This window comes from Thamnophis sirtalis, unplaced genomic scaffold, assembly GCF_051295495.1.
Source record: "Thamnophis sirtalis isolate CommonGarterSnake01/CBP01778 unplaced genomic scaffold, rThaSir2_p1.2 scaffold_7, whole genome shotgun sequence".
Lineage (NCBI taxonomy): Eukaryota > Metazoa > Chordata > Lepidosauria > Squamata > Natricidae > Thamnophis > Thamnophis sirtalis.
In genome coordinates this window covers 69,586,049-69,611,176 of record NW_028261387.1, presented here as the reverse complement: position 1 = coordinate 69,611,176, position 25,128 = coordinate 69,586,049, and the positions used below count along the sequence as shown (strand labels likewise).

Sequence of the window (25,128 nt, the reverse complement as noted above, 5' to 3'; positions counted from 1 at the left end):
CGTTCCTCATACGTTTTAGCCTCCAGTCCCCTAATCATCTTTGTTGCTCTTCTCTGCACTCTTTCTTGAGTCCCCACATCTTTTTTACATCGTGGCGACCAAAACTGAATGCAGTATTCCAAGTGTGGCCTTACCAAGGCATTATAAAGTGGTATTAACACTTCATGTGATCTTGAATCTATCCCTCTGTTTATGCAGCCTAGAACTGTGTTGGCTTTTTTGGTAGCTGCTGCACACTGCTGGCTTATATTTAAATTATATTTCTTATATAGTACAACTCCACCTCCTCTTTTATTTGGTCTATTTCTTTAAAATAATTTAAATTCTCCTAGCTGTATGTTCCAATTGTGGGTTTCATCCCACCAAGTTTCTGTAATGGCAACAATATCATATCTGCCCTCATTTACTTGAATTTCTAATTCACCCTGTTTATTCCTCATACTCTGTGCATTGGTGTATAGACATTTGAGTCCATTTTGATTGACCCTGGGTTTACTGTCTACATAACCTGTGTTATGCCTAACTGCCCCTATTTTCTTGCCACTTGTACGATTCGTGCACATGGTATGGCACTCACTATTAAATGTCCTCCTTGACAGCAGGACTGATAATCTTACCCGCAAAAACATCTATGTTACATGCACTGATAACCCTATGCATTTTAGATTGCTGGGAACAGAAATGTTCTGTATCAATTAATTTTCTGTCCCCGCTGTTCAGTTTAAATGTTTATCCAGAAAATCTGTGAATTTAATGCCAAGTAACTCAGTCCCTTTCTTGGATGAGTGCAAACCATCTCTTTTGTACAGTTTTTCATTGGACCAGCTGCAGACATCATGACTAATAAAACCAAAGACTTCTCTTTTACACCACTCCTTTAGCCACACATTAAACTCTGCTACATGCTGGGCCTTCCCTTTTTGTTCTTTATATACTGGTCTAACTTCTGAGAAGATAAGCATTCAACCTATACTACTAAATTCACACCCCAAGCTCTGGAAATCATTCTGCACAGAAAGTACATCTTTTTGGAACAGATCATTTGTGCCAAGATGTATAATAGCATCAACATCACAGTCCTTACTTGCATTCTTGACTATCTTAAGAATACGCCTCTTGTCTCTGCTGGCAGCAGCACCTGGCAGACACCTGACCTCTTTCAAAATCTCCATATCCTTTCCTAAATTTACATCCCTTATGATTGAATCACCAACCAGAAGGTGACTCTCTTTTTGGATACCTTGCTCTTGTTGTGCGACTGATGTGTGATACCTGATTCACACTTTTGCCTTTCCGAAATAAGTTCTTCATTTTGGACCACGATCCCCTGCTTATTTGAGTCATCATTATCACAACTACCTTGACCTGTCACTTTAGTGCCCCCCCTTAAGGTCAGCTAGGGCGCTATATCTGTTATGCTGGGACACAGCAAAAGTTTTGTGTTTATGGTTCACAGCTCTCACCCTGCCAGATTCCACAGTTGTCCAAACTGCTCTTCTCTTGCAGGATCTTTGCGGTAGAGGGAGCTGGTAGAGTGGCATCTCCATAGAGTGGACTGGCTGAATTGGGCACCTAATTTCTTGGAGAGCACAGATTAGAGATTCAAGATAGGTAATGTGTCTATGTAGTCTAGTAATTTGTTTACAAAGGGGACAGTATCCAAATTTGAAAAGAGTACTGCAAAAGACAGAGGCAAAACAGCTATTACATTGAATTAAACCAGTCATTTTAAAATAAAATAAAATCACAGTCTCAAGCGCACTAACCCAGAATGTATTAATGGTATTTTTGGTTTATAAATATATGATTCATGCGCCGTTAGGCACGTGGGCCACTACCGTAGCCCTATGGATCTCTTTGACTCCCCTCTCGCAGCCAGTAGCTCCATCCTCCATCCTCAGGAAAGTTCAAATGAAATGAGGCAATTTTACTCTATTGAGTAACTTTATTCAGTTGTGTGAAGCATGACACGCTTCTTCCAACTTCTTTAACTTTCTCCTTGACCATGTGAGAAAGGGTGGCATTCCCCACCCACCCTTGCATGTCTAATAACCTCTGCAAAGTGAACACCTAATCTGGGACTGATGTCACAAGAACACTTTTCATTTGGCTTGGGAATCAACCTTGGTTTGCATTACTTGAAATGTTGCCAAATGGACAGGATTTATACATTAAATTTCATAGTAAAACAAGGTAGGGAAAGCCGAATGTGGCCTCTAAATTCTTTATCAGACACAATCTTAGGTGACTTCTGTATTTTCATCTACATAATGGTGTGTGTAGGCAATGGATATGTATGTTTTTCTACTTTCTCCTTCTGTTGTGATTGTATATTGTTTGCAGAGGGCAGCCTACATATCTGGCCAGGAGGAGAGATGTCATGAATGTTGATATTATTGTGAACAGCTCCCCAGCTGCCTCTGCCATAGCAATGCATTGAAGGAGTTTTGCTGGAAGTTCAGCCCTTAGTCTGATTCAGCCTAGTTTTTCTTTTGCGGCTACATAGCAAATTTGGTTCCACTTTGTTTCATTTTCAGAATTAATTCACTCATGGACAGATATGAATGGACAGATAAGAGTTTCCAGTCCCCTTATGTAATTGCTTTCCAACATTCCATTTCCAGAGCCTCATTTCTCCTTCATGTGTCTTTTTGTGCTGCATAAATGATGCTTCTTTCCTTGTAAAGGGGAAGCAATTCTGTGATTTTTCTCACTGAAATGCTTCACATTGTTCTGGGGATCCATTGGCATGTTTAGCTTCTGTGCATATTACTGGATGTACAGGAGGGGGCAATCACAGCTCCCCAAAATGGAACAGCACATTATCTTCGTTTCACTTTTGGGGACACGTTTTACTTCACAACGCTACTGTGCTTGGAAGTGTTCTAAAACCTAGAAATGGCTATTTCAGCTTGGCATGCCATGTGAATAAATCTGCTGCTGGAATTCACCTGTGCAGGTTAAACAAATTATGTGAACATAGCCATGGGATATGGAGACAAAACAAGGAAGCATCTTAATATAACTAATAGTGAGTGGAGATACGAATGTAATGCCTGCCTGCAACTTCTTAAGCCAAAAGCATTTTTTCTCCTAGGATTAGGACTGTTGAGCTGCCAAGTGAACCAAAGTAAAAGTGAGACTATTTTAAGTACTTGCAAATTTGCACGTGTGTTTTTATCCTTTTGGCTTTACATCTGAAGTATCATATGCCCCTAATATTCAAGTTTTCAGTAGTTGGTGATTTAAGAGTTAATACTCATATTTTAAGCTGATTCCAAATAGGCTCATTACAATCTAATGCGTACATATCAGAGTTTGTCCAGGCTTTGCTGTAATGGAACATGTCAAAGGATGACATGTTCATTCTTGAATGAGTGGCAGGTCCCCTTCTTCAGATCCAGAGTATCGGGGCTTTCTGGGAAATAAGTTTAAAGCAGCCTTAATTGGAAAGAGTGTTCCATAAAATGAGGAAGGAACCCAATGCATGTGGAGTGGTGGTAAAATAAGGAATTGAGGTAGGTTGACTGCAGAGAAACAAAAATATTCTCAGCAATCTCAGCAGCAGTCCCAGGGCAATGCAAGGAACTGCAAGCTTTGGAATGGCAGCCCAAGAGGCAAAGTTTGCTGAGGAAGATCCAAAAGACAGGAAGGAAAGTCCAACTAGTACCATCTGCAAAGAAGAAGTCCAAACAAGCCCACCCGTGGTGGAATTCAAATTTTGTTTTACTACCAGTTCTGTGGGCATGGCTTGGTGGGCATGGCATGGTGGACATGGCAGAGGAAGGTTACTGCAAAATCCCCATTCCCTCCCGATCAACTGGGACTCAGAAGGCAGAGAATAGATGGGGGTGAGGCCAGTCAGAGGTGGTATTTACCGGTTCTCCGAACTACCATATATTCTGCCATATAAGGCGACTGGACATATAAGACGAAGCCCTACTTTCAGGCGCCTGCAAGCCGGCTGAAGGCTTCAGTGCTACCGGACTTTTGTAGTTTGAGCTCAGCGCCTTCCTCCTCCAGACTGCCAGCCAGACCTAACTAAGCCATCCTAGTGCTCATCCATCCACGTGCCCAGGCGAGGAGCACCAAGGTTATCCATTGAAAGGCTGGCGTCTATGCTGGTGGTGGCATGGCTTTTTCTTTTTTCTTTTTTCTTTTTGGTATGGCCTTTCTTATACCCGGCGTATAAGATGACCCCTGTGTTTGAAATATTTTGGGGGGGGGTCATCTTATACGCTGGAAAATACAGTACTCAAAATTTCCTCTACCAGTTCTCCAGAACTGGTCAGAACCTGTTGAATACCACCTCTGAAGCCCACCACATGGAATAGTCAACCAGAGTTCCAAAACCAGGTCTAAGAAGAGAGGATTGTGAGATTGTGAGGTGGGGCAGAGAAAAATGTCAAATACTGCAAGACTTTAGAGGAGAATTGAAAGGGGTTTTCAAATATAAACTGGATGGCATTTGGCTACAAGAACTAAAAGCTTGGGTAAATAAGAAAGACTCAAAGAATTAGGAAATAGTTGAGAGAGGAAAACATACAGCTAAGACACAGGGATAGGAAAATAGACTTAAGACATAGAGATAGAACTGTATAGATTAAATAAGATACAAATGAGTGTGTGTGTGTGTATGTGTGTGCAATAGCAAAAGCAGTAAACTTATATACCGCTTCATAGGCCTTTCAGGCCTCTCTAAGCGGTTTACAGAGAGTCAGCATATTGCCCCCAACAATCTGGGTCCTCATTTTACCCACCTCGGAAGGATGGAAGGCTGAGTCAACCCTGAGCCGGTGAGATTTGAACCGCTGACCTGCTGATCTAGCAGTAGCCTGCAGTGCTGCATTTAACCACTGCGCCACCTTGGCTCTGTGTGTAGTAAGTAGGAATAGATGCAGTATTCACGTTAAATGTAAGATTGGAATAGTTACACTTTAATTTTGTATAACAAGACAATTCTTAGTGAAGCAAAAGTAAAGGCATCAGTTGGAAATAACTCTAACAAGGCACCATTGTTTGGAGATTTAGATAAGCCCATGAGCTCAGTTGTGCCTCCATGTGGTTCATTTGCCTTTTGATTAAAAATCATTGTGACATTCCGGAGAAAATATTTAACATTTTGGAGAGGTGGCAGTAATGGCGAAGCAAGACTCGCCAATTTTTTTTTGCTATTCTTTGTGTACTAAATCTCAAAGTAGTGGTAGGCTACTTAGCTATTAAGTGCATGGTGAATTAAAATAGCTGGTTGCAACAAGAGTGGGGTAATGTTCATAGATCAGAGCCATCAATTAAACTTTGTAGGTGCCAAAAAGATGAAAAACACTTCCCATGAAGTGTCTATAGTAATATTGGAAGAAAGGAATTCTTTAGGGCATGACCTAGGATCAAGAAGTTGGAAGGATCTGTGATTGACCACATCATTTGACACCTAGAAGCTTAGCCAAAAAGAGGAAAAAGTTGAAAATGACTCTGAACTTGGATATTACCTGAAAGAAAAAGCAAGGTGAGATTTGCTGATATTTATTTACTGAATGACAGCAATTTTATCCTCAGATAAAAATTGCAGATCTCAGTTCTAATGTGGCCAGTAGTCAGGTTTACCCAACCTAACAAGCTTTGTTCCTGGGTTGCACTAAGCTTGTGTAGATGGATGTTAGAAACCACTTTTCCATCGACTGTATAAGATACTGAAAAAACAATAAGATTGTACAATGTATGATTTGGAATCAAAGTACCTATAGTAGATGTGGAAAATATTGTGAGGTGACTCTGGGAGACACTCCCTGTGGGCTAGTAACATATGGTTTTCAGAATGCTGAGCATTTGCCTTTTGACCTAGTCACTGCAGCTACATAGAAAACCTATCACTTTTCAAATTGCTTCTCTGCACACAAAAATGTTTAGCCTGAAGGAACAATACAGTGGTGCATTATTTTTGGTGGGGTTTTATTGATGCTTTATACATAAAATTCTGTAGCTGTTGCTTAGTAAACTTTGACAATCAGAATGTTGCATCTTTCCCATCTCTATACACTACGTTTAGACTTGCTTTTTAAATATTTATTTCCTGTTATTTCATATAAAAATATTTAAAGCAATTTATTTTAAGATTATGCATTAGTTAACCAGCAATGTCAAAATAAGAGTATTTCACAAAATGAAATACTATTCAACAAAATATCAGCATATCTGAAAGCTTTTAAAGTTTTTGTCAATTTTGGAGAAAATATACCTATTGCATAGGAGCAAATTCATTTGTACTCTAAATGCTAACTCTCAGCAGCTTACATTATAATTGCAATTTATAAAAATGAATTACACTTTTCCTGAATACATTTTTAAAAAAATATTCATTGGGTTTATGGATTTTTTGTTCATTGATTGAACAACCCTAAGGCAGGTGAATAGTGTGTTGTATAGGAAAGAAAGATTAATAAATGTAAATAATAAAGTTAATAATTTAAATAATAGGGATATATGGCATCGATATGGAAAAGCAGAATCCACCACTGAATGTCAAGGGAATGGACTTCTGACTCCAAAAGGCGATGAAGATTAAGAATGGCCTTCAGATTAGAAAAAGTATTGCTGAATGACAGCCCCAACAAACTTGTATAGCCTGGCAATGGGTGAAGGATGATGGAAGCTGTAGTTCTTCAATAAGTGTGAGAACAAGACCTCCCATGGAGTGTTATAAGTATATCTTAGTTGATCTTAGTCAAGAGATCTAGGTTCTATGGAGACTTCCTACAAAACTGCTCATTTAGATAGTAAAGGTAAAGGTTTCCCCTGTCCGGGCACGTCCAACCCTAGAGGCAGTGCTCATCTTGATTTCTTAGCCAAGTGAACCACCATTGTCCAAAGTTCTCTTTCAGTGGTCATATGGTCAACATGATTATATGCCATTGTGCATGGAATGCTGTTACTTTCCTACCAAAGTGGTACCTATTTATCTACTTGCATGTGCATGCTTTCCAACTGCTAGGTGGGCAGGAGCTGGGACCAAGTAATGGGAGCTCAGCACTCAGGCCTCAAATCTGAGCTATCAGCTTTCCAGTGGACAAGCCACTTTAACTACTGAGCCATTACACTCCCTCCATTTAGATAGCATGACTCAATAAAATAATGTACATTAATATGTTATTACATATACATATGTTTTTCTTTCTTCTTCTTCTCTGGACTGTATTTTCTTGGGGGATATGGATGCAGGTACTTCAAAAGCAAAGGGCAGGATGAATTCCAGGGTGTTTTCAGATTATTGTAACCACAGTCAAGATGGCAACGGTAAGGGTGTGCCAATTTTTAATGTACATCATATTTATTTTGCGTTAAAGCCTTACATGGCCACACATCTTAAGAGACACAACTCTGGATGGTTCATAACAATGAAATAGAATCAAATAAACAAACCACAATAAAGAACATAATAACACAATGCAAACTAAAAGCAAAAACTAACACCTATTTTTTATGTGCATTGCATCATCACTTCTTCTTCTTTTTAACCACACTCAATGGACACCCCTGGTTAGTCCAAATGACTGCTAGATTTATATCTCAGTTACCTGCCCTCTGGAATACCTTCCCCACACAGATTTTATTTTTTATTTTATTCATATATTAAATTTATATGCTGTCTATTTTGCAGTTTGAGACAACTCTGGGTGGCTTACAATGTTACTGTATGTGTACAGTAGATATAAAAAATATAAATAAAAAAACAGATTAAAGTGATGGAAGGTTAAGAGCAATCTAAAAATCATGGGGTAAAAGTAGAGCAGCAGTGAATGTTCACAGTTGCTGCACCAAATACCTCTAGTGCTGTGTTTCTCAACCTTGGCCACTTGAAGATGTCAGGACTTCACTCCCAGAATTCCCCAGCCAGCATTCGCTGGCTGGGGAATTCTGGGAGTTGAAGTCCGGACATCTTCAAGTGGCCAAGGTTGAGAAACACTGCTAGTGTATTCAGGGCCCCAAACCAGTTGACATAGCCAGATTTTAAATTTTGGCCAGATCCTGAAGATGAAATTCAAATATTTTGGCTACCAAATGAGAAGGAAGGAGTCACTGGGCTTCGAGGGGAGGGGCTGCCGCCGTCGGGAGCTAAGTAAAGCTCCTGCCAGGACTCTGGTTCGTATATCTTATAAGATCTATAGATATCTCTCCTTTCTGGCAGAAAGGGGCAGGGAGAAGGTCAGTCGTTAGGATCTCTTTGTAATTCATAGCTTTTTTTTTTTTGCTGTGAATGGAGAAGAGGTTCAACATTAGCTGAGCCTTTACTCCGGCCAGTTTTCCGCGCTGCTTTTTTTTGCAGCCTAGGCAGATTGCCTCCCCCCCAGGACAAAACTAAGCTATTTAAAAGCCAATTCGGGCGGGGAACATTCCCGAGGAACTTTCTCTATTACTATTTAAAATACCAGCTTCAATCTCGCAAAAGGCTCCCTCTCTTCTTTTTTTAACTGCGTCACAAGATGGCGATCTCGTAGCTTTTGTGTTTGATCTGACGCAGCTAGCTGACCCTACCCTCCTGAAGGCTTCTCCGTACTAATTGCTAAAAGATTATCTGAGGGGAGCACAGACTTTGATTTTTGGCTCGCTGGATTCTCTTATTTTTATTCTGGAATGGCTCCCAAACTTAGACAGAAGCGCCTCCTTAATAATATATCTCCCAAAAATGCCATGAAGCCGCTACCCTTGTTTCCTACACCCTCCACGGGAGATTTGCTAACACAAGAATTCCTTCTTAAAACGCTTAATGATTTCAGACAGGAGATTAATCAACTGATTTCGGATTTATCTGATGAATTTGATGCTAAAATTGCTCAGGCAAAGCAGGATATAATCGGGGTAATGACAGTCATGACAGATTATATTGCTGAAACGGAGGACAAATTGGAACTTTTGGAAGAAAGTAACCTTAATCTGATATCAAAAATTCAAACGTTAGAACAGGAAATTGAATCTGCACAAAAAGAAATTGTCAAATTAAATTATAACAAGTCTGCCTTTGCTATACGTGTTAGAGGGCTGCGTGAAAACCAACAGGAGAATTTGAAACAGACATTTTTTGAGGCTTTCAGCCGCTTGGTGGGAAGTCCGGGACTTAACTTTGATTGGCAGATTCAAAGAATTTACCGCCAGAATTCCTGGGTAGCAAAACAGCGACAGCTTCCGAGGGACATAATAATATACTTTACTACAAGGGAATCTAGAAATGAGATAACACAGAGGCTCTACGGAAAGAGGTTGAGAATTGACGGGGACGACTTGATTGTTTTTAAGGAAATACCATTTCAAATGTTAAGATCAAGGAGACAGTATGCTTTCTTAACCGAAGAACTCAGAAACTCTCAGATTTCATATAGATGGGAAGTCCCAGCTGGTATTACAGTTACATTTGGCGACCAAAAACACCGCATTAACTCTGTCTGTGAAGCCCGAAAATTTTACTACGAGACCCTGAAGGCGGGACTTCCTGATTCATCCGGATCTGGGGAGAGACAGGGAGAAGGAGAAGACAAACAGCGAGACACGTGGTTACAAGGTGGAGCGTGTTGCTTTTCTCTTCCGGAAGGGCAGAAGACTAAAGAATAAAGACTAGCGATGTTTTTAAAGCTTTATGATTTCCGTCTGGGATAAAATGGAAAAGTGGCATATCGATGATGAGACATGGAGACTGAAAGAAGCGTTGCTGATTGGGGACATATATTGTACAGAAATTTTGTTTGAACTCTAACTTTAATTGCGCATGAACTATTCTTTTAGGTGAAGAGAGCGGAAATTGTGATCTTTTTGAGTTGTGGTTTGGGACAAACGGAGTTGGGAGGTGCGTGGGAGAGGGAAGGGCAGCGAAAGTTTAATTAGATTACATGGGGCTAGAACGTAAGCTGATGTTTGTTTGAGTTGCTATATTAATATAAGGTTAAGAAAGTTTGGTCGGAGAATCTTCAGGAAAGTGGAGTAAATATGGGAGGAGCAACGAATATGGATAAAATATATATGTGGATATGGATAAAGGCAGGGTGGAAGGTAAAAAATTTATATGTGGAGGTGGGTAAGGATAGAAAGGGAGGTGTTGGAAATGAAAAATGAAAGAAGTATTTGAGTTAATGGTGTTATAGAAAGGTTTGGATACTTGGATAAAAAAGGAGATAAATTAAAGGTTTGAATAGATAGACAAAGCAAGGAGATTTTTAGTTGGGGAATTCTAACTGATCAACTTACCTGGCTCTAATATAGTTTGAAACCCTGCAAGTAGTAAAATAATCGAAATTTGGAATGAGTCACATTGATTAAGATTTATAGATAATGGGAAGCTGTGGTAACGTAGTGGGCTTATGACCCTTTTTGTTTCTTTCTCCTTTTTGTGTGTGAGTGTGGGTGTTTTTTTTTTTTATTATTTCTTATTTTCTACTATTTTTCCTTTTTCTTTTTGGCTACTTTTATCTTACTTTTTTTAAATTTTAAAGTTAGTTGGCCTTATTATACTTAAATGCTTGTTAAAGAATTATGCCGGGCATGGGACCTGCGAAGCCGTAAGGGGGTTAGGGAGGGGGGATTATAGGGGGGAGGGGGGAGGGTGGAATTACAGTTTCAATCCTTAGAACAATAAGAATTCACTTGTGTACTGCCGTTTTTTTTTTTCTTTTTCTTTTTTTCTTTTTCTACTTTTATTGTAAAAAACAAATTGAATTGTATGGATACACCAAAGTGGGGAGAAGAGGGAAAGAGAAGGGAGAAGTAAAGAGGGAGTGAGAGGGAATGTAAGGAGGGTAAATGGAGGGAGGGGGAGATGTCTGAGGGGGAAGGGAAGTAGAAGAGGGGAATGTTGGAGGGGTGAAAGGAAAGTTGGAGGGGGAAGAGAGGGTGTATGGGGGAATGAAGTGTTATGTTGGGGGGTTTTTTTTTTTTTTCCTTTTTTCTTTGCACAGTATATAAGTGATTGTACAAAATGAAAATGAAAATGAAAATGAAATAAAATATTTAAAACAAAGAAGGAAGGAGTCACTGGAGAAGAGCCTGATACTGGGAAATATTGGGGGCAAAGGAAGAAAGGGAGGACAGAGAATGAGGTGGCTGGATGGAGTCACCAAAGCAGTAGGCATGAGCTTAAATGGACTCCAGAGGATGGGAGAGGACAGAAAGGCCTGGAGGAACGTTGTCAATGAGGTCGGATGGATCGGACATGCAACTAACAACAAGAAGTCTTGTCAGGAAAATCAGAAGAGATTCCTAGGATACCCATCCTGATGGTGTTCCAAAACTTTTCAAATTCCTGCTTTTTCTTCCACTCCTTGTGGGCAGAGTGGGTGTGAGCCCCTGTATGCTCTTTTTTTTCCTTTGCTTGAGGTGTTTGGTTTTCTTTTTCCCCTTCAGGAAGTACATGCACTGATTTCTTTTTAAATTGTGAGCTACTCAAAATCATGTGCAGCTAAGTGGCTTCTAAATTCTAGTTGTGCATTTGTGTGTATAGTGGAAGTGCTGTATATAATTGAACTGTTGTTTTCAGAGTGAAGAAAATAACGGTATCATTGATTCCTTCCCATTTATGAAATGTTTGTCAGTTGTTATGAAAACTACAAATTCAAGATAAATTAAAAACTAATCTCTAATATTCCCTTCCCATAAGCAAATAGAGTTTGCCTGAAAAGGCATAAAAGAAAACAATGGCTCATACATTTGCCAGATCTAATGACAACATCAAGCATTTTCTTGGTTCATCATCTTCCTTGCTACCCTCCCCCAGTCCATCCTGTGCCAAGGGGGTTCAAGCCTTCTGTGGTTTTATTTTGTGAAGTTATTAATTCCCGATCTCCAGAGCACAGTCTGCTTTGAGGAGATAAGGGCAAAGCCATTAACCCCTTGGAGGCCTTTGTAAGACAGTTTATCACTCTGTCCTTTGAAATGTGATTGGCTTGCTGGGAGGATTTGGGTGGGATTTATATTTTAAACTAGAAAACAGTGGGTCATATGATTTTTCTTTTCCTTCAAGAATACTGACATAGACTTCATTTATGAAATATAACCAACCATTAAGTGCTGCATAATAGAACAGGAAAAGTTGTATCTTCTCTTTTATTCCCTCCACTCCCTGGCTTCTTTTAGATCTCCCTAAATGCCTCTAGATATTTAAGTCTCTGGAGGGTGCTGGGTTCCCAAACATCAAGGCACAAGCATTAAGGAATCCAAAGGGTTTGCGAATGGATTTTTGTTTGTCTCATACTAGTTCCATTCTGAAATTGTTTTCTAATCAGAAGCAGACTCAAGAGACCCAATAACCTTTGAGCAATATTGGCATGCAACATTTTCAGAATAATTATTAGTTAGCAGGAGAAGGAGTGTTGTGGCCTGCTTATTTACTCTACCCTTTTCTAAAAAACTCATCTGTTCTCCAGCTTGCTAAGGGGGTGATATACTGGTGGCAAACCAAACAACTGCTGGCAAATAAAACATTTCCCCATCTTTTTTTTCCTTCCTTCCTTCCTTCCTTCCTTCCTTCCTTCCTTCCTTCCTTCCTCCCTCCCTCCCTACCTACCTACCTACCTACCTACCTACCTACCTACCTACCTACCTATCATTACATTCTCCATAGGAGATTTAGTGGAAATAATAACATATCAGTTATGTTAGTAGTAAAAATGTAGGAAAGTTTGGAAATATGATGTGAAAGGTTCAAACACTTTTGATTCAAAATACGCTTCCATTGATATCAAAATACACTTCAATTGATATCAATTGATATTGAGTACAATAAGGGCTTGTGCTCTGCCTTTCAAGGAAGTCATCTACACAACCACCCAGACTCCTTTCCCTTTCATCTCATTGTATCTAAATCCCACATCAGCCAAGCCATTTCACGCATCCGGAGGAAGTGGGCTGCAGACTCTTCCGAACATGAACGGTAAAAGAAAGACAGCTGTATCAGCTTAGAGTTCTCTGGACTTGTTCGACTCCAGGTTTCTTAATGACCAGACACTGGTGATGGAAGCTGCCACGCAACCATCTGGGAGATGCCAAATCGTGAAAGGCAGCTCTTATAGTCCCAGCCATGTTTCTCTCCGCCCTTTCTTGCCCCCGGGTTTCTCAGACTCCACTCCCTCTTCCGTGGATCAGGGGTCCCTTCGCCTGGCCCTCCCTTCATCTCTCACGCCCCACGCCTCCGCCGACCCCCGGAAAGGCTTCTAGCTTACCCGAGAGTTCAGTGCCTCTGGGTGGTGGGATGCCTTCCGAGGGAATCGCCCGAAGCTGCGGCGGAAGAGCTTGCCTGGCTGCTGCTGGAAAGGGGGCTGGACGACTCACGCACCCGGCGAGAGAGGGTGGGCCGTGGGGGTGTGTATGGATGCGCGGGATGCTTAGCTTCCTCTTTTGCAACCTAGCTGGTGGCGAACGAGCGCAGTTGGCGCAATCTAAGCAGGGCAGGAGGCAGCTTCAGCGTTTAGAGTGGGAAGGAGGGAAGCAACGGAGGGAGGGAAAGAAGGAAGGAAGAAAGGAAGGGAAAGGAGGAACGGAGGGAGGGGAAGAAGGAAGGAAAAGGAGGAACGGAAGGAGGGAAAGAAGGAAGGAAGGAAGATTCGCTTTTTGCTCCGACGAACTTCTCTTTTCCTCGGAAATCGTGGCAATCGCCCTCGCTTCTGCTCCCGACCAGCTCAGTCGCATGACATAAGTTGCTCTGCTTTGCGGGGAAACTTGCAGCATTTGCGGCGGTCGGAGAGGTCTGCCTTGGCAACGGAGACAGGAGAAAGGCGTTCTAGCGCTCGGCGGTGAGTTACGCAGCTGCCTCTCCTTGAAGGGGGGAGGGATCCCGACCAGGTATCTCGAGAAGAAAGTATCCGAAGAATTCAAGAACTTTACTCCCTGGTAGCTGCCTGTAGGCTTTACTACAGAAGCCAAGAGAGGGAGGAGCTCGGCCCGTCGCTACAAATCGCCGCTACGTTTGCCTTTGTTTCCTAGGGCTCCAAAACGCAAGTTCGTTTCGTCCTGGGCGAAGTTGGAGTCAAAGAAACGAGTTAGATACTCCTTCCTTTCCTAACCTGGTGCTCCTCCCATTTCCTCCCTTCCCCAGGTAAAGGTAAAGGTTTCCCTCGCACATATGTGCTAGTCGTTCCCGATTCTAGGAGGCGGTGTGCTCATCTCCGTTTCAAAGCCGAAGAGCCGCTGCTGTCCGAAGACGTCTCTGTGGTCATGTGGCCGCCATGACTAGCACGGAAGCTGTTACCTTCCCACCAAAGGTGGTCCCTATTTTTCTACTTGCATTTGTACGTGCTTTCGAAGCTGTAACAAATAATGGGAGCTCGCTCCGTTATGCGGTGCTAGTTATGCGGTGATTGGAACCGCCGATGCGTATTCTCCCTTCCAGGCGTAGTTAGCCTAAAAAGGCTAAAAGCTTCCGAGAGTTCAACGTCTGATGACTTGGTAGACCTTCCGCGGATCTTTCTTAGCCATCAGTAGGACGGGATTTGCCACCGTCGTCTTCTTCTAGTATGGTTTTTCCCGACTTCTTTCCATCCCTGGGATTTCCTGGTCGCGTCTAGATTTTAACCAGATCGCATTAGGTTTAATTTTTCGTGGTTTTTTTTTACTCCAATCCAGGGTGGAGTTCCTTAATTCGCAGCCAGACCCGTCACAACCTGCTGACTGCGAATTGTGAGAAGTTTGTAAAGCGGTCCAACCAACCGGAGAAACGGCTGATTGCGGGGGGGGGGGACCGATTTGAAGGCTGCTCCCCTCCTTCTAAACCCCTTTTGCTTTCGACAGGTCCAGTTTTCCATCGCCGAAGGAACCTCTGAAAAAAGCAGCGCCCGCGAACTCTTGTGAGGCTTTAGTTGAGCTCTCTGAACTGTTCGGTCCGTGCCTCTTCTGAGGCTGGTAGGGGACTTTTATTTCGTGTCGCTATCGGCTTGCGGACTGTTTTGCCGTGCAAGAAACAAAGAACCCGGTAATGTGCGTCAAACGGCGCGTTCGTCAAATAAAAACAACGGGGATGCTGATTCCCTTCTTGGACAAGGCGGCGAAGTATTTTGCCTTCGCTATTTTCGGAGGTCGATTTCTCAGTCCATTTGCAGGCAGCCTTGCCTATTTCATGATCACCCTCCATCAAAAGCTTTAACTTAACTCCCGAGCCCAAAGAAAGGAAATGCGGAGTTTAACCCCTTCTAACCGCAAAGGTGCTTTTTCAGGAGGCAGCGGGACTTTTTCTTTCTTTCTTTGATCTGCTCGATCCCCTGCGAGGAATAGAAATCCTTCCATTTTCCCACCATCCAGTCAGAGCTGAAGAAGCTTCTTGGAAGAGAAACGAAACGTCTTCAAAGAAAAGAACTGGACCCCAAAGTTCAGTTGCCTCCTGAAAAAAAAGCACCTTTGGGACAACCATGACCTGGATGACTGCGAATCTTTTCAGGCTTTTAGCTATGCAATTTGGGATGAACCCCTTCGAATCGATTTCTCTTTAACTTTTCAATGCACCTCAGACTGTTGGGAAGAGGAGAGAAAGATATCTTTGCCGGATAAATTAATCTGAATCAAGTTTAGATGGGGAGTCGTACGGATGCTATTTAGCAACCGAAACACGTAGGGAAAGTCAATTATTTCAATTGGAAACCAAATTGGTCCCACTCTCCAAATAGCGTCTAAAAGCTGCCCCTCCCTCCCCTCGGTGCCTTTTCAGGGACGCAATTGAGTCAAAGCCGAGAAAAAAAGATTGATAATGCCTGTGAATTAATGGAGGCACTTAATGGCTGCATTTATACATCAGGCTTAACGTGGCTGGTGCATTAACTGGTCTTCAGGGTTTGCACAATACATTGAACTAAAAACCCTACCTAACCAAACGGCTTGCATTTGGGAAAAAAAAAAAAAAAGCTAACGCGGGTAAAAACTAAGCCGCTAGTCCGTTGTGCGAAACTTGAAACCGGCCATGTCCGGGGCGTTATACAAACACACTGTCCGAATTGGCTGCATTGCGATTCAGCGTTTGGAAAACGACCAAAATAGCCCAGTCTTAGGGTGAAAAGTTTCTGAAACTTTAAGCCAGCGGTCGCGTCCCGAGCCTATCCTTTAATGTCAAGTAAATAACAATTCAGAGGGAAAAAATCTTGTGCCATTTCAGTTTAAAGCCTTAAGCCACGAACTCGCTAGCCTAGGACAAAGAGTAGAAAGCCCTTATTTCCTCAACGGCGCTTCTGCTTCTAGCGCGGACAGCTGCAGAAAATATGGGCGTCAAATAACAAAACGACTGGAATAAGAATTTTTGGGAAAACGGCCAACCTAAGAGAAGAGGAGGGGGTGGAATAAGATTGCCGCTCGCTACTCGCTGGTTTCTGAACTAGAAAAGGTTGCCGCAGCAAAGGAAGGAAGAGGGGAGGGTTAAACGCGAGTGAGGGGATCGCATTGGGAGGAGGTTTGGGCGCACCGACGTCATCTAACAAAGGATACCTAATGAAGACAATGGGGCTTTCCCCATTTAGAATTCACGGGGATTTCGGGCGGTGGTGGTGGTGGGGAACTGCCTTTGACCTTTCCAAGTCAAACCAATTGTCTGGGGGCTAGAAGTGAGATGCTATTTATTCCGAATCGTTCTTTCACATCGTTTTGCAAAACAACAACAGATTTTACCTAGGCGATATAATAAATCATGTAGGTTTCCTCCTTTGGGGGTCGCCGTGATTATAATCGCATGTAAAACTTGTGATGAACATGTCTACTGCGTTTTGATTTTAATAGGAAATATACCTAAATTTTACTTTATTTGGTGTGGGACGACAGAGAAGGGAAGAAAAAGAAAGAAAGAGAGAGAGAGAGAGAGAGGGAGGGAGGGAGAAGAAGAAGGCTATTCTTTTTTTGATTACAGGGTTTTTTTGTTTTTGTTTTTAAGCAATCTAAGGACGGGCTATTCAGCTCTATATGCCCATCATTTGTCCATTAGAAGTGTGTATTAAAATTTGCCCGAAAAAGGTTCAGTTGTGTATTTCTTTAAAAAAAATATTTGAAATTTAAAAGTAGGACTGTTGACAACTAAAAGACCAATTAAATTAATACTTATCAATGGAGCTTCCTAATGAAAAGGATGCCAGGACCTACTTTGGTTTTGTTTTAGAAATGTTTTGACCAATGTTAAGAATTTGCCAGACTATTTTTTCCTTGGATTCTGTGCAACGGGGACGCGTGCATGCGTGAGGCTACTGCACTGTCATTTCACAATGGGAATTAAAATTTGGATGCGGTTTGACTGTTCCTTTGGTTCACATGCCTGCTGGCTATTTCTAAATATGGAGCGGAAGGGGGGGGGAAAAAACCCCGCCTGCGCTTTTCTTCCCCGACCTATTTGTGCAACGATATGTGATAATTCCTTCTTCATAGCAAAGCTGGAGAACGCTTTGGCTAAACTGCGGTTACATCTCTTTCCCCTTTCTCTCCTTTCTAACTAATTAAACGGATGCCGAGAAGGCTATTTTTAAAATGGAAAAATTAGCTGCATTACTTGTAAATTCCAGCCGAGTGTAACCGCGGCTATAGAAAATCTTTCTGTAACCTAAGAAGCACCTTTAACCCCCCCCCCCAAAAGTATTTTTATTCCATCTTTATTACTTTATAAATAACTCAAGACGGAGAGCACATCTAATAGTCCTTTTTTCCCCACTTTCCCCCCACAACAACAACCCTTTGTGGTGGGTTGGAGAGAGAGAGAGAGACAGAGAGGAAGAGGTAGGGAAGGAAAGGGAGAGGGAGGGAGGTGGACGGGGGAAAGGGAAAGGGAGAGAGAGACCCAAAATCACCCATCTGGCCGGTGTGGTTAATGCAGAAGTAGAACTAACACTCTTCCGGTTTCTAGCCTGGTGTAACCTTGGGCTCTTTCTGAATCCAGGAACCTGTTTCTGAATAATGACAACTATTTTGAATCTTACTACTTATAAAAAAAAAAAGTCAGCCAAGATGACGCAGACTACAATGACGTAATTTTTAATGATTCTTTTCAGGCTATAATAAATATATTCTGCGAGTTTAACTCAAAAAATATTTAATAAAGTGAAATATTTGATTTAGTTTCTATGTCACTTTATATCAGCTTCCTTCAAAGGATTCAAAAACGTTTATTAATGCCTAGGTACAGAGGTAGAGTGGGGAAGAACGAAAACTCCGACCTCCAGTCCATCTTCCACTCTTGCCCATTGCGTCTTTTATTCGTATTAACTCCGGTTTACAGTTTCTCACGATCAGTGGCGTATTAAGTTTCACTGGTTCCCTAAGCACTGAGAAATCTTGGTACCTCCCTCCTTTAAACATACTGTACGAATCTTCATTGTTTTTTTTTCCTTTCTCAACTTTGTGGAGGGGCCTGGTGCCCTAAGCACGTGCTTAATCTGCTTAATGGTCAATACACTGCTCCCGATGATATATAGACCGGGAGAAATGTGGTGAACCATGGTTTTTTTCTTTTCTCTTTCTTTTGTTCCAAACGCAGAGTCAAAAATCTTCCCTCTGAAACCGAATCCGATTTCGAAAACACTCGTTTCAGTATTTCGAGAAAACAGATCATCAGAATGGAGGAGGGCGCGGTCCTATTTTAAGAAGATTTAATGTCCTCTTAATAAAAGAGGGAGAGGGACAAGCAACCAATCAAATGAGCTACGAGTTGGGCTGAAAGGGGCCGAAGATGCTTTCAATTTCAATTTCGCAATACCCCCATCTCATCTCCGCCCACGCAGCCGCAACACCCTATTTCTTGCTGCAGTATTTTATCGAGCCAGGTGCTTGTCTTAAAGCTTGGCTAAAATTAAAAGAGTCACGCTTCCGTCTAAAAATATGAAGATATTAAACCGCAGCTAGTAAAGAGAATTGATAACGCCCTACACATACATTCTAAAGACAAGCAAGAGAGATTCGGTAAAGCAGTTGATAGGGCATTGCAGGAATGCGCTTGGCCGTGTAAACAGAATTCGAAGCAAAACCGTCGCACAGGAGTCTATTTCCCGTTGTAGTCTTAAAACCGGACAAATCTGATTTAGTATCTCTCTGCTGGTAGCCAAAAATCAGAGGTCTGGAAACCAATTTTGAGGCGAGGCGAATATATTTCATTAAAGCTTGTAATAAAACGGATTACTGTAGCCTGAAACGGTGCTTCCGGGCTCCTTCCGATTTGGGGCTACCCTAAACTTAAGTAGCCCTCACCCTACCATCTCTGCCAATAGATAATTAGAATACCGCCATTTTTTCCAGGCCTCCCTTCCTGGCCTCGTCCCTCTACCCACACTTTCCTCTTCATCCTGGGCAGGGCAATACTATTTAGGTTTCCCCATAGGGACACAATTCTTAGGTGAATTGAACCGAATGAACACAGAGGGCGGCGGGCAAGAAAAGGGTCATTTCCCAGCCTCTTCTAGGAGCCCATTGATGAGTGGGCGGTTGCGGATGGCACAGGGGAGCCCTCCCCGCAGATTTTGATATCAAAGCTGGGTTTGGCTCCGTTCTGCAAACCGCGCCTGGGAAGGAAGAGATGCGTGCAGAAGATGCCAACTGGTGCCCCCTCCCTTTCCTTCTGCAGTTTGTCTCAGGCGTGGGTGTTGCTGTTGGTGGGGAGGGGAGAAGGAGATTTTGGTGGGGACCTCCCCCAGAAATGCAGCAAACCTTTCCTCAGGCTCCCTTCCTCCCATCCCACCCCACCCCACCCCCATCCCATTCTCCCCCTCCCCTTTCCTTCTGCTAGTTGGACGCGTGGGGACAGAGACGTGCCGCGCGCAAGCAGAAGGCTTGCGTGGCAATCTGGTGACCGCCGCTCGTCCCCCTCTCGCTTTCCCCCCTCCCCTCCCCTCCAGGTTCCTCTGCATTGCATTGGCACCGCCGAGGAGGCTGGAGAGACAACCCGCTCGCCTCTCGACTCCGAAGTGGGGGGAGAAGCCGGAGAGAAGGTGGAAGGACGTCGGGGCAGAGGACCTAAGCTGTCGGTGGCGAGGTGGCCATTCCAGCCGCTTTTCCAGCCCCCCACACCTGTCGCACCCTCCGAAGAGCCTATGCCCCTGGCAAACGGCGAGAGCTGCCCCTGCAGGTGCCGAGGTCATGGTCCAAGCCACTCTGCAGAGGCGAAGGTCCAGTTCCAGGCAAGAGTGGAGATAGCGCTCTTCTAAGGCTCGCACTCAACCGCCGGAGCAGCAGCAGCAGCAGCAGCAGCGGGACTGGCACCGCAGTAGCTTCGCCGGCTTCGGCCCCTTTCCACCTCTCTGCCCGTTGCCCGCTTCCCGAGCGTTTGATCTCTGCCCGCACCCGCACTCCCGCACAAGCCAGGCAGCCCGGGCGAGCATCATGGCGACGCTAATTCGCAGCAAGATCTCCAACGTGGCCACCACGGTTTCCAACAAGTCCCAGGCGAAGGTCAGCGGCATCTTTGCCCGCATGGGCTTCCAGGCAGCGACCAACGAAGAAGCGGTGGGGTTTGTTCACTGCGATGACCTGGACTACGAGCACCGGCAGGGGCTGCAGATGGACATCCTGAAATCCGAGGGCAGCGATGAAGGGGGAGAGGCGCCCTTGGAAGGAGATACCCACTACCAGAGGGATGGCACGGGACCCCTGCCTCCCTCCACTTCCAAGGACGACGGCGTGTGCTCCGAGCTATCCACTCAAGGGAAGCCCAGGATCACCGCCTGGGAAGCCGGCTGGAATGTCACCAATGCCATCCAGGTAACCTTCAGAGCTCTATTTCTCTTTTCCGTTGGGGGAAATCGTGGGTTTAATGGGGACTTTCCTTGGCCTTAGTTTCCAGTGGAGTCAGGGGATCCAGATTCTTTGAGGGGCTGTAGAGGTTCACTCATCTAGAGTAGGGTCCTTGATACCCATCACCTTGGATCATAGTACGTTAGAAGCAGAAGGTGTCCTCAGAGGAACATCTTTATCCAATCCACTTGCATCCTAACTATGTAAATAGCTGTCCACCAATTTTCAAATCACTGCATGTTCCAGAAAGGTAAAATCACTTTCTAATTCATGTTAAGAACACGAATCAACACGTTCTAGGTGTTGTTGCACTTCCTCCCTCCCCCATCTTTGTCTCCTCCCCCAAATTCAGCCAGACTTATCTCTATTGTGGCCATTTCAATCTGTGTTAATGAGGATGGGATGGCAATTTTTTTAAAAAAAAATGCAGTTGTATTGTGCATTCTAAATTTGCATTATCTAATCCTTTCCATTTTCATCTGTATCTATGACTGAAATTGTTTTAATCTGCTCAAAGCAGCATATGATCCAAATGGGACAATCATTCTCCCTTAGATGTTTTATTTGATTTTTGCTTTAGCATTTGGAAAATTGGGAAAGAGTGAAATGATCCCTTTCCCCCTTGCATTGATTTGTATTGTAGATACAGAACATAGGGGTTTAATCTACAAAACCTGATTGTATTATCACAGTTATTTTACAATTTGTTGGCATTGTCTATACACAGCAATGAGATGCACCATAACAAAATTGCACTATAGAAAAGATTTGTTCCTTTTCACTTTCAATCCAAAGTTGTTCAGATCTGAAAGAAAATAGTACTAATCAGGAAATGAACTTTTAGGAAAATGAGTAGCATTTCTAAAGTAGAAATCAATTTTATTCAGTAGTAAAGATCTGAAAGCAAATTTCCATAATATTTCTGTTGTTCCCAAACTATTGTCCACTTATTAATATATAACTTAAACAAGCAAACAAACACAACAACCAATCTTATTTCCACTAATTTGCTTTTTTGGTGGCATTTCCAACTGTCTTAAATTATAATCTTCTAATTTTCTGCAAAAATACAAAGGGTATAGTTTGAAATTCTGTCCCTATTTGTTTGGAAATAAGCTGTAGTGTACTCAGTGAGAACTACTTCTTAGTAGACATGTATATGATTACTTTACAAAACGATTTACTCTATGTATTCAGTTCTAATCCTTTAAGTGAATTATTTTTAGATGATAACAATGGCTTCTATCCCAGTGAATAGTAGTGGCATGTACAATTTGATTTAATAGCAATCTACTGATCACACTGCATTTTTGCATCTGAATCAGTGTCATTACAACCAAAATAAGTCAGAGTAATTTTAGTGAGTTTAAAATTATTGTTCTGGGTGATTGGTATCTAGTCAAAGACATACATTACACAAGGAAGTGTGGTTGACTCCTATAGTGTACTATTTATTAATTTTTTTTACAAAGTATTGGTTTTATTATGGTGATTTTATTTATTTATTTTTAAATTGCCCTGGATTCCCTCAGGAAAGTAAAATGTAAAGTATTTTGTAGTTTTAAAATGAGGTATGTATGCATTTGAACTTTAAATTCTTTTTTTAAAAAAGAAAACCAAACCAATTCTTTCAATGAGACAGGGTCTGCCCATGCTTCTTCCTAGCTGCATGAGAATTTATGGAAGTAATATTTTTAAGAACATGTCTATGCAGAAAAATGAAGTCTCTCCTTCCCCCTATTTTTAAATGTTTTAATTTTGGAATTAAAAAAGCAAGTTGTTACAATCTCCATTTGCGTATTTTCTTGGAGAGTAACTGCTTCCTTGCAAATAAATATTTGAGCAATACAATATCCATTTTCTGTCTTTCTAGGGGATGTTTGTTCTTGGCCTGCCCTATGCTATCCTTCATGGTGGATACCTAGGACTCTTTTTAATCATTTTTGCAGCGGTAGTTTGCTGCTACACTGGGAAAATCCTCATTGCCTGTCTCTATGAAGAGAACGAAGACGGGGAGATAGTCAGGGTGAGAGACTCCTATGTGGATATTGCAAATGCTTGCTGCACCCCTAGGTTTCCCAGTCTCGGGGGCAGGATTGTAAATGTGGCCCAGATCATAGAACTGGTCATGACCTGCATCCTGTATGTAGTGGTCAGTGGTAACCTGATGTATAACAGCTTCCCAAACTTGCCAGTGTCCCAGAAATCATGGTCCATCATTGCGACAGCAGCGCTCCTGCCTTGTGCTTTCTTGAAGAACCTCAAAGCTGTTTCCAAATTCAGTTTACTCTGCACCTTGGCTCATTTTGTGATAAACGTTTTAGTGATTGCCTACTGCCTCTCCAGAGCCCGAGACTGGGCATGGGATAAAGTCAAGTTTTACATTGATGTGAAGAAGTTCCCCATCTCAATTGGCATCATTGTCTTCAGCTACACCTCTCAGATCTTTCTGCCTTCCTTGGAAGGGAACATGCAGAATCCCAAGGAGTTCCATTGCATGATGAACTGGACTCACATAGCTGCTTGCATCCTGAAGGGTCTCTTTGCCTTGGTAGCCTACCTGACTTGGGCCGATGATACAAAAGAAGTCATTACAGACAACTTGCCCTCCACCATTAGAGCTGTCGTTAACCTTTTCTTGGTAGCCAAGGCTTTGCTCTCCTATCCTTTGCCTTTCTTTGCAGCGGTGGAAGTCCTGGAGCGATCCCTCTTCCAAGAAGGAACCAGGGCTTGCTTTCCTAATTGCTATGGGGGTGACGGGAGGCTGAAAGCCTGGGGACTCACCCTTAGGTGTGCTCTTGTGGTGTTCACCTTGCTGATGGCCATTTATGTCCCACATTTTGCCCTCCTGATGGGCCTAACAGGAAGCCTCACAGGGGCAGGCCTCTGTTTCCTCCTTCCCAGCCTTTTCCACCTGAAGCTATTATGGAGGAAACTCTTGTGGCATCACGTCTTCTTTGATGTGGCCATTTTTGTAATAGGCGGTATATGCAGTGTGTCAGGCTTCATTCACTCTTTAGAAGGCCTCATTGAAGCTTTTAGAACCAATACAGAAGACTAAAAGGTGGGCTAGATTGGTTGCACTGGAGGGAGGGAGGAGAACAAGCAAACAACCCACACACAGAGAACATTTACATAGCCAAAAGTTTATGCATCCCCATAAAAGAGAAATGTTGTTATTTTAGTGAAGTTACACTTGACAAACATAAGTGAGTTTCCAGATCAGAGGCTTACCCAACAGACTTTTTAAATAAATGAAGAAACCCTATATATTTTGTATTATTTAGATATTATCAGAGAAAAAAGTATTTGGAATATTTCCCTGTCTTCTTCACTTCATAATCTACATACATTTAATCTTTCTAAAGAGAGTAAAATCCTCTGTTCGGAACTAGGGAGTGATTCCATGGTAATACTTTTGCAGGTTTTATGCAACTCAGTATTGTTTAAAAAATAGTATAAATGTCCATCCAGTTGCTTGGGATCATTATGCTGGATCACTGGAGTACATGTACGGCTTGATGCTAAATTTGTATGAGGAACAAATTGAGATGGCTCTGGCGACCATCCCTGAGCCTAGCAAACTGTAACGTTTACAGCTGTATATTAAAACAATCCGTAAGAACTGCTTTAACACTTCCATGTCAGCTCATATCCAGTACCAGCATGTCCCATTTTGAGTAAAGATCTGTAGCTGACCTGCAGCTGAGATCACAGACTTAGTGTCAGTTATTGAGGATTGAGTTACTTTTATTCCTATTCTTAAAAAAAAAGAGAGAATAAAATTGTTGGATTTGACAGCTATTATGGATAAGAATAAATCATATACAAGAAAACATTTCTGTGCAACTACCAGGTTTGTGGAGCTGTTTCAAATGTATGTGTGATGTATTTGTGGTAAATACAATGACAAATGTATATCAGAAAATTTATCTTTAACATAGAATGTGATTCATCAATATATCAAACAATAAAGAGAAACCATAAGAATTATGGCTGGTATGGTTTTTTTCTAGGAATGCCTTTATAGTATCCTCAAAGCATCTCATCTCCTATAGTTATTTATGTGAAGCCAAGCTCCATTGCAACTCAGCATGTCTTTCTTCTTTGTAGCTACTTCTTTTTCAATTGCATGGTAAGTCAGCAGATATTTTTTGCAGGTACAAGGTGGATTAAGAAACATCATGTGGTGTATGTAAATAAAGCATGTGTTGAATTCAAATGTTGTACCAACTTGGATGGATGATTTCTTGGTTCTCACAGTAGTTCTGCAGTGTGCATATTTACCTAGAACAAAGGATCTAAGATTTCAGTGGAATTTTCTCTCTGACTAAGCATTGGGTTATGAACTGATTCTCCAATCTGTGAAGAACATTTCGTATTCAGCCAAAACAGTGCAATGTTCTATGAGAATTGTAA

General features: G+C 42.3%; 2 protein-coding genes and 2 long non-coding RNA genes across 4 annotated transcripts in view; 3 read left to right on the top strand and 1 right to left on the bottom strand.

Annotated features, from left to right (window-relative positions):
- The window catches only part of LOC148044712 (uncharacterized), a 94,201-nt gene extending 80,913 nt beyond the window's left edge, over positions 1 to 13,288 (bottom strand). The window contains exon 1 of the long non-coding RNA XR_015697351.1: positions 13,197 to 13,288. This is a non-coding gene — a long non-coding RNA (uncharacterized LOC148044712). The remainder of the gene's footprint in view (positions 1 to 13,196) is intronic.
- On the top strand, positions 8,086 to 10,393 carry LOC148044713 (uncharacterized). The gene is made up of 2 exons (XM_087720363.1): positions 8,086 to 9,888; positions 9,938 to 10,393. Exon 1 carries the CDS (start codon positions 8,629 to 8,631, stop codon positions 9,598 to 9,600), a length of 972 nt encoding a protein of 323 aa, XP_087576489.1. The 5' UTR covers positions 8,086 to 8,628; the 3' UTR covers positions 9,601 to 9,888; positions 9,938 to 10,393.
- On the top strand, positions 13,207 to 17,234 carry LOC148044711 (uncharacterized). Its single transcript, XR_015697352.1, has 2 exons — positions 13,207 to 13,766; positions 14,761 to 17,234. It is a non-coding gene; the product is annotated as an uncharacterized LOC148044711 (long non-coding RNA).
- A 2,936-nt stretch (positions 17,235 to 20,170) lies between these two features.
- On the top strand, positions 20,171 to 24,699 carry SLC32A1 (solute carrier family 32 member 1). The gene is made up of 2 exons (XM_014067194.2): positions 20,171 to 20,676; positions 22,583 to 24,699. The coding sequence occupies exons 1-2, from the start codon at positions 20,299 to 20,301 to the stop codon at positions 23,768 to 23,770; spliced, it is 1,566 nt and encodes a 521-aa protein (XP_013922669.1). The 5' UTR covers positions 20,171 to 20,298; the 3' UTR covers positions 23,771 to 24,699.
- Positions 24,700 to 25,128: the final 429 nt, after the last annotated feature.